This window comes from Octopus bimaculoides, chromosome 20, assembly GCF_046866305.1.
Source record: "Octopus bimaculoides isolate indiv1 chromosome 20, ASM4686630v1, whole genome shotgun sequence".
Classification (NCBI taxonomy): domain Eukaryota; kingdom Metazoa; phylum Mollusca; class Cephalopoda; order Octopoda; family Octopodidae; genus Octopus; species Octopus bimaculoides.
The window spans coordinates 45,082,836-45,092,835 of record NC_142947.1 but is presented as its reverse complement, the minus strand read 5'-3'; the positions used below and the strand labels follow the sequence as shown (position 1 = coordinate 45,092,835).

General features: G+C 40.9%; 1 protein-coding gene across 2 annotated transcripts in view; it reads right to left on the bottom strand.

Annotated features, from left to right (window-relative positions):
- LOC106870076 (sialin) overlaps positions 1–10,000 on the bottom strand; it is a 163,076-nt gene that overhangs the window by 115,846 nt on the left and 37,230 nt on the right. For both annotated transcript variants that reach the window (XM_089338506.1, XM_089338505.1), the window contains exon 3: positions 8,524–8,769. In XM_089338506.1, coding sequence (XP_089194632.1) covers positions 8,524–8,698 — 175 coding nt within the window. In that variant the 5' untranslated portion in view covers positions 8,699–8,769. The remainder of the gene's footprint in view (positions 1–8,523; positions 8,770–10,000) is intronic.

The window sequence follows — 10,000 nt, the reverse complement described above, 5'->3', positions numbered from 1 at the left end:
TACTTGACGGCATGGGGTTGCTTCTCCAGGTGCCGAGCCGCAAGCCCACTGACTTATCCCGGTTGATTTTCGCTCCCGTTACCGCTTCGTAGTCTCTCAGTGTCTCGCCGACAAGCTCGATGTGCTTTTGGCTAGACACTATGACGGTGACGTCGTCCGCGTATGCCGACACGCTCGTCCCGCATCCCAACTCTCGCGGGATGCCCCTCAGCGTCGCCAGCTTCCGCAGTAGTGGCTCGAGAGTCAACACGTACAGAAGCGACGAGAGGGGGCATCCCTGACGGACCGAACGTGCAATGTCGAAGGGTCTTGATAGATGCCCATTGACGCGAACTACCGAACGGATGCCTCTGTACAAGGCAGCCATCCAGCCGCGGAAAATGGGACCGAAGCCGGCTGCTATGAGGACAGCCTCCAAGTATTGATGGTCTACCCTATCGAAAGCTTTCGATTGATCTAAATTGATCAGGGCCCCACCCATGCCAGGTTCCTTAACTACCCTCTCTATGATGTAGCGCATCAGATGGAGGTTGTCATGGATGCTCCTGCCCGGCACCGCGCACGTTTGCGCCTTGCCGATCAGTTTCTCGATGACAAGCGCCAACCGCTTGGCTAACACCTTGGCCAAAATTTTCAAGTCTGCATTGAGCAGAGTGATGGGCCTAAAGTTATCTATGACGTTCCCCTTGTTTGGATCTTTCTTCAGCAGCGTTACGGCTCCTCGACTCACAAAACCGGGAATGCTCCCGTTTTGCTGCCAGTTGCAGTACACCGCCACCAAGACGTCTCCAAACAAGTCTGGCTTACAGTTGTAAAGCTCGTAGGGCAGACCATCCAAACCCGGAGATTTGTCCCTCGAGCATCCCGCCATCGCGTCCCTCACTTCCGCCGCCGTGATGGCACCTTCGCAGCACTCCGCCTCTCTTGCCGAGAGTCGTGGCAGGCTGTGCAGGTAGGCACTGAAGTCCACCCTGCGTTCTCGCTCGCCATTCGTCCCAAACAGTCGAGCAAAGTGCCGCTGAAAGGCCTCACACATTTTGCTTGGCTCGAGCAGTTCGCGCCCCTGTTCGTCCACCAGAGACCGAATGGTGGCTTTGTTGCCCTGTTGCGCCTCCGCCACCCGGGCCTCTCGTGCGGCTCCAACACCTTCGTTTCTTAGAGCACGCATCCTAGCCCTGACAACGCACCCTTCGTGTTTGGCGTTGAAGTGTTGGTCAAGGGCCAACCTCGCCGCCAAAACGTCGGATGCGATGCCACTTCTAATTGCCTCTTCTAGCTTCTTAACTAGTTCACCCTCTACTCTGTTTCTGTCTATGGCTAGTGCTTTGCTATACCTAACCGCTTCTGCTTTTATTGCTCTCTTGAGGGCAAACCACCATTTGTTATTGATGATGGCTCCTGTCAAAGCCCTCTTTACTAACGTGCTAATCCGGTCTCTGAAAACTGGTCTCGACGGGAAAGACGCGTTTAGTTTCCAGTAACCGGAGCCCTGCCTATGTGTCTTATCTAAGTCTAGCGTACACGTCACAAGTTTGTGATCCGTGTAGCTGACTATGTGAAATTGTGGACACCCTATGCTATCTCTATCTACTCTCCTACACAGTATTCTATCTAGATACGATCTCGACGACCCGATGCGGTTTGTCCATGTCCACATTGGCGCATTCGGGTAATCGAGTCGGTACCTGTCAGACAGTTGAAAGCGTCTGAGCAGGTCTTTGAGGCATTTGGATCCCCGTCTATTCCTATCTCTGCCCACATAGTCTAGATGCGTGTCCAAGGTAGCATTCCAATCCCCCACTAAAAGTAAAGGACGAGACGTTCCTAGGAATACTTCTAGACGTCGGAAGAAATCCGGCCTACCTGTTAAAGGTGGTGCGTATACTGATATGAGTCGAAAAGCACACCCATCGCTGCCATCGACATCCAGAACAACCAATCTACCCTCCGGGTCTATGAATACTGTCTTTACTTCGAGATCCAGACTCTTGCGAAAGAGTACCGCCGTGCCACTACCGCCCATTCTCGGCAGACAGGGAGAAAAATAAATGTTAAACTGTCTGCCAAACATGGACGATAGGGCCCGCGGATCATGGAGTCTGGTCTCGCTTATGGCTATGATTTCTAGTTTATGTGACTTTATGTCATTTAGGAGGTACCCTTGTTTCCAAGGGGACCCCAAGCCACGCGCATTTACACAACCAATCTTGAGCATCATTTTGATTTGAGTGTTAAAGTTTTATAAAGAGAGTCACTTACCGTTTGAGAGTTTTTGTGTCTCCTCCTTCGGGTTTTCTTCGAGGAGATCACTATATAGTTTTTTCGCCAGGTATTTTTGGCATTTGCCAACTGCCTTTGGAAAAATAGATTTTAGTGTGTGGTGCAGGGTTGGTGTTATGTGTAGTATTTTGATGTGTTCTGGCGGTGTTGTGTATGGGTGGTTGCTGGTTTTTATGTCTTCGTTTGTTATGTTTGTTTTTGTGTTGATGTATTCCATCAACTCTGAGTTTTTTGTGTTGATGGCAGTGAGCATTGTGTGTGTACTTGCTTTTGGGGTTTTGTTGCTTGTGTTGTAGTTGTGTGTGCTTGTGTTGGTGTCTGGAGTGTTTTCGGGAGTTGTGTATCTCCCTGCTTTGTTTGTGTTTGCTTTTCTTTTCTTGCTCCTCTTCCTCCTTCCTTTCTGGGCTATTTGCCATTCCTCATTACTTTCATCTTCCGACGAAGGTTCTGAGGAATCGGAAGGGGGTAGGGGCAAATTGTGAGCGTCTGTGTGTGCTTGTGTGAGTGGTTGTGTTGCTGTTTTTGTTGGTGCTGATGGCTTGTTATTTGTGTGAGGTGTGTGTGATGTGGGGGAAGGGGAAACAGTCTTGGAATTTTCTTTCTTTTCCCCTGCTTCCTCACTTGTTGTTTTTGCAGATGCTGTTGTCTTCTCAGTTGCCAGTGTTGCTTGTGCTTCTCTTGTTTTGATTGTTGATGGTGGTGTTGGTAGTAGGGTTTTTTTTCCGGGTTTTGGTGGTTGCCCTTGTTGCTTTTTTTGGTTGGCGGCGGTTGGGCAACTGTCCTTGAGGTGTGCCTCGCTGCCGCATACATAACAACGTGGCCGCCTTCCTTCCACCACTACATATAACTTGTGGTCCTTTGCCAGTTGGATGTGTGTGGGGATCTTTTGGCACTCCTCTTCAGTGATGTGGAGGAGGACTTCGACTTTTTTTCCCCCTTCCCAGTTTTTCTCCTCTGCAGTAGCAATTTCTAATATATTTGCCTCCTCCATTTCGAGGCATATAGAACCTACTATCCACTGTGTTTCCACTTGTGAAGGGACATTCTTTACTGTCACCTTCGTCACTCTCTGTCCAAGATAACTCGGTATCATCACCAAGTCATCTGTGTGGAGAGAGAGTGTTGAAAATTCCTTCGCTAACTGTTCGCTCTTAAAGCGTACTAGGACCGTGGCAAATTTTCGTCCCCAAGTAACATGACTTTGAAAGGGCCATATCGGTTTGAGACAAATCTCAATTTTTTGGGTGGAGAAATTCTCCGGTCGCTTCGTTTTCTTGTTGATAAGTCTGTATGATATGTGCTTCTTGTTTGTATTTTCAATAATTGCCTTTGGTATGTGTATTTGTACAGTGTCACCTTCTTTCGTGAGAAGGGATTTTGTGTCATTGATTTGTTTTTGGGTGAATGAGATAGACAGACAGATAGATAGATATATAGACAGACAGACAGACAGACAGACAGATAGATAGATAGATAGACAGACAGATAGATAGATAGATAGATAGATAGATAGATAGATAGATAGATAGACAGACAGATAGATAGATAGATAGACAGACAGATAGATAGATAGATAGATAGATAGATAGACAGAAAGACAGATAGATAGATAGATTGATGGATAGGTAGATAGATAGATGTAGATATATGAGTGAACATATGTGTTTGTCTGTGTATATGCATTTACACCTTGGCACCAGGCCAAGATGTTTTCAACAGTTGATGTTGCAAAGAATTAAAGGTGCCACTGTTTGCAGGATTTTTATCAGGGACATTGCAATTATGGAGAAGATTTAGAAATAATGCCAGCCTTTATTATGTCGGTATGTAGATGTATGCATATACAGATTGCGTTAATTGATACCTTTGCAATATATGTATATCTATGTCTCTATGTGAAGGCGTATGGCTCAGTGGTTAGTGTGTTGAGCTTATGATCGGGACGCTGTGAGTTTGATACCTAGACTGGGCTGTGCGTTGTGTTCTTGAGCAAGACACTTTACTTCATGTTGCTCCAGTTCACTCAGCTGTAGAAATGATTTGTGACTTCACCGGTGCCAAGTTGTATCGGCTCCTTTGCCTTTCCCTTGGTGTGGAGAGGCGGGTGTTGGTATGCATGGCTGACTGCTGGTATTCCATAAAAACAACTCTAGGTTGTGCATTTGTGCCAGTGAGATAATTTGTACCCCACAGGGGAACCTTTTAGGTGCACCCATGGTCATATGTGACCGACAGAGTCGAGTAAAACATGTTTCTATATATTTCTATAGGTAGATAAGTAGTTATATATATATACACTCTTACTCTCTTACTCTCTCACCCTTACTCTCTCACTCTCTTCCCCTCTCTCTCACTCTCTTTCTCTTCCTTTCTTCTTCCCCCCATACCCCTCTTCCCTCTCTCTCACTCTCTTTCTCTTCCTCTCTTTCTCCCCCCATACCCACCTTCCCCCTCTCTCAATCCCCCTTCCCTCTCTTATACCCACCCTCTCTCCTCTCTTCCTCTCCCCTCCCATACCCATCTTCCCCCTCTCTTACATCCACCTTCCCCTTCTCCCTCCTCGTCAACACCCCCTCATAAGCTCATCCCACCACACCCCAACACACTCCTACTCTACCTTCCCACTCCACCCCATCCAATTCCTTACACCCACCACCCACCCCTACCCACATACCCCACCCTACCCACATACCCCACCCTACCCACATACCCCTACCTCTACCCCACACTCCACCCATGCCTTCCCCACCTCCCAACACCCTCACATCACACCACACCAATACCCTTGCACCACACCACGCACACCACACCAATACCCTCGCATCACACCACGCACACACTACAACTGACCAACTACTTTCTTCCTTTCTCCCTTCCCCCATTTTCACACTACATACGTCAAGATCACCAGCAGTCTACCTCCCACACACAGCCCCTCGTTCCCGATCACCGTTTGTTATCTCCCCCTTTCTTAGCTCTCCTGAAATAAGAATTTCTAACTTCCGGTCAGTCATTGTTATGATCGGCCATTATTATGATTGACCGTTGACTGAACACTATTCAATTTTTTTTCTCCGTGTTTTTCTCCTTGTCTCCGTATTCTTTCTGTTGAAGAGCGTAGCTCGAAACGTCAAAGACTTTCCGTATTCCCGAGCGTCATACTAATATATACTTTTGTTATTTACACCACCTGTCCTCGTCTGTTGTTATTTTTTGTATATTCTCCCATATATATATATATATATATATATATATATATATATATATATATATATATATATATATATATATGTATATATATATATATATATATATATATATATATATATATATATAGATACATTTGTATATAAATATAAGTATACTGTATAAATATATATGTATATACTTATGTATATATTTTCTATGTATGCATATCTCTCTCTCTATCTCTGTCTACCTGTCTATCTATCTATATATGTATGTATGTGTATATATATATATATATATATATATATATATATATATCTTTATATGTATGTAGGTATGTGTATGTATGTAGGTATGTCCCAAGCATACCTACGTATATCATTTCCATCCTTCCACCCCACAAGACTATCAGAACTATTCCCAACATTCACCCATTTCTCACTGAATACATTCTAATTTCAACAGAAATATCTCCATTCATTCTGGAAGCTTCTCTTTGCATCTACCTCGCCGTCCCTGTCAACCCCTTCTCTCTCATTTTTCATTTTTTTTTTTGCCCTTTTAGGTCTTGCTATAGTCTTCGCTCATTATTAGCGTTTCTTTCTCTCTCTCCTTCTTTCTTTCTTTCTTTCTCATCTCTTTTGTATTCTTTTCTCTTTCTTTGCACTCTCTACTATATATGTATATATATATATATATGTATGCATGTATACATCTATACATATATTTGTGTATATACAAATAATATATACATATACATTTTATGTGTACACACGCACATATATGTATATATATCTGTATGTATATATATCCGTAAGTGCTTGTATACATACACACATACACACACACACACATATATATATATATATATATATATGTACACATACATATAGATATGTTTGTGTATATATCTGTCAATGTATATATATATATATATATATATACATGTGCACAAATATATGTGTGTGTATGTGTGTATACACACACACATTCACACATATGTATGTATACACATGTATGTGCATCTGTATGTAGTACATATATACATATACTTATATATGTGTATATATATATATATATATATATATACACACTTGCGCAAACGCGTATATATATATATATATATATATATATATAATACGTCTTTAACTGTCTTACCTCACCACACCCTCCTCACACCGCACCTCTTCTCACCTAACCTCTCTGGCTCTTTGTCTTGGTTCTTCATTCAGACAACCAGACTCCTAACTACAGAATTCTTCACATATCTACATTGTACGCCTGTAGCGCCACCAATAACTAGCAATCAACAGTTGCATTTAATTGCAATCAACTGCATTCATCAAACACGCAAACTTTTATTCAGATGCATGTGCGCTACGTTGCTGCAAAACCGTCCCTCTTTACCAATATTTCACATGGTGGAAGGTGAAGGTGTAAGGGTTTTGGGGATTGGAAAAAGGCCATACAAACGGACATGTTTAACAAATTTAAGTTGGGTTTTTTTCTCTTTGAATTTCCATGGCTATAATTCCAAGAAATCAGAAACCTGTGGGATGAAGAACTATTATAGGGACATAAATTGTATTTTGCTTTCTGCTTAATAAAGATGAGTGGGACCAAAACCCTTTTTCTATTTTTGGTGGTGTTGGATCCTCGTATATGTCAGTTTGAGAAACTCTGCTTTATATTATACACAGTTTTACTTGGGTATATAAATGCAGGTATGACTATGTAGTTAAGAAGTCTATTTCCAATTCATATGATTCTGGGTTCAGTCTCACTTCGTGGTACCATGGGAAAGTGTCTTCTTGTATAGCTTTCGGCTATTTAAGCCTTGTGAGTCGATTTGGTAGATGAAAACTAATAATAATAATAATAATAATAATAATAATAATAATAATAATAATAATAATAACCCTAGGCATAACACCTACTTGAACTTCTAACTTGTTGTCTCTTGAGGTCTCTGGGTGAGACTTGGATCCAACTTGTACAAATGCAAAACAAAAGTCAAACATAAAACAATAATAATAATAACCCTCCTTCTATGTCAGCTGGGGGAGATATAGCATGCCCAGCTGACCACAAGGTATGCGATAAGGAAGAAAGAAAAGTCGATAGATATGACAAGCTTAATCTTGAAGAGGTCTTTGGCCAACAGGTTTGGGGTCTGACAATACACCGTAAGGCCAACTCCCTTATGGACGACAAACCCAGTGTAACCCCATAAACCGGCCTCCCCCATCATAATATATACATATATATATATGTATATATATATACATATGTATATATGTATATATATACACAGGATTTAAATTTGATCTACTATTAGTTGCATACTGTGAAAACATGACAACCATGTGCTTCCAAGTAAGCTTTCAGGCTCTGATATACAACAGGCAACATGGCTGGTCTTTGTGTCAAGCAGAAGAAAGAGCAAGAGGAAGGTAAATGCAAAAAAGAGGAATGAGAAAAACGAGAAAAGAAAATTGAGAATTATTCCTTTTTGGTTCATTTAAATTAATTCAGTTGGGAGAAGATCAAAGTTCGTGAGACTGAATTCTTAATCTGGACAGGGTCATGTTTTCTTGTTCAATAACAGAAACTCTATATATATGTATGTAATATATGTATATATATGTGTGTGTGTGTATGTATATATATATATATATATATATATATATATATATATATATATTTATAGGAGAATGTACACAAAGGAACAGTTCTTCGGTAAAAGTATTTGTTCCAAACAAACTTAGAAAAAATTGAGGATTTTCTTTCAGTCATGGAGTATAAAATGACAAAGAATGGAGGTACAGATATCACTATACCTCTGTTTTCCACTTTTATACACAAACTCACAGACACACACACACACACATAGACAAGTGAGTATGTGTGTGTGTGTGTGTGTAATGTTGCTCTTTGACACAATGAAGGAGTTAAAACTTAAAGGCAAGAAAAAATAACTATGTTACAAACAAAAGGAAATCTGTGCAAAAATTGGAACCTTCACAAAGATGACCGAAAGCATAAAGGACTTACCGAACCCAAGAAAGGCCATACATGCCAAAATGTATCTCTTTGGAATGTAACAACAACAGCATGGCTTCTGGAACGGATTGGCCAGTGTGCTGCTTGTCATTTCTTCACTGTAAGAACGTCTCAAAGATGACCTTTTATCGCATAACTCGTCTAATTCTTGGCTGCTCGTATCCATTTTTGGAATCAAATATCTGAGAATGAAAGTCTTTTGTTGTCTTGCTTTTCTCCTTTTAGTCTTTTATAGATCTGAAATAATCAAAGAGAATGGGTTTGAAACAAAGAAGATATTGAATTCCAATTGTAAAGTGTTCTTTTAAACGAAATTCAAATTCAGGGTAGCAGGGTTGTCTATGAAATATAGGTATGGATTGTCTCTAAGATAAAGATATCGATTGTCTTCTGTAAGATATAGGTTTAGATTCTGTGAGTTTTAGAAAATTTTATAACATGATTTGGGAGCAACAGGGATATCTTGGTGAATAGGGACAAAAAAATGGAAATGGAAATACCAATATGAGCATAATAAGGGTTCTGGTCTACTGACTGATCTGGTGTCTCAGGGTGATAGAGAATCGGTAAGACTCTTTAAGGGTGTAATTTGAAAGGATCTTAAAAGACCCTTGCAGCTGGGTAAACAAGGCAAAATATTTCTTGCCAAATTTGGTAAGTCTGCTTCTTGCATTTATAACAGCCACAGCAATGTAAGTTTTTATCTGAAGAGCTCACATAAGGCTGTTTGGTGTGTCTGCCTTGCTTGTCCCAACTGCAACGATTTTTAAGATCATTTTAAATTTCATCCCTAAAGAATTTTACCAATTCTCTATCATCCAGGAACATTAGATCAGTCAGTAGACCAGAGCTCTTACTATGCTGATGTCAGCATTTTAATTTTCTTTCTTTTTGGTCCCTTTTCACCAAATTGCCCCTTCTGCACCCAAATCACAGTATGAGCTCCATGGCAAGATATATTTGGAAATCATTGCTCTGAAGCAGTAATTTTTAAATCAAGTTCTGAGGAAGCCAGGATTCTATGTAAAGAATTGTAGTTATCCAAGATCTGGTGTTTTCAAATGAAATTTAATAAAATATTATTCGCCATTTTTCAAAATAATGTCATTATACAGGTTTTTTTAAATGAATGAACTTTCTCTCTAAAAGTATTTTTGTTTTATTTCATGTCTAATTAAAATTAGTTTTGTGGGGGGGGGGGGGTTGTCTATAAAAATGGGTATGGGTTTGGTGATTTGTGGAAAATTGTATAAATAGATTGGGGAACTGTTGACAGATGGTTACTAAAGACCCCTTTAAGGGTCTATCAACACATCAGGGTTCACTTCCTGGAAGACCCAGGATTCTTGTTTAAGGCTTAAGGCATTCATGACCCATTTCAAAGCATACAGTTTGCAGAAGGGAATGTGATCAGTATGGACGTTGGTCAGAGACATGGAAGTGCTATGATCCAATCTAGGTAGTGATT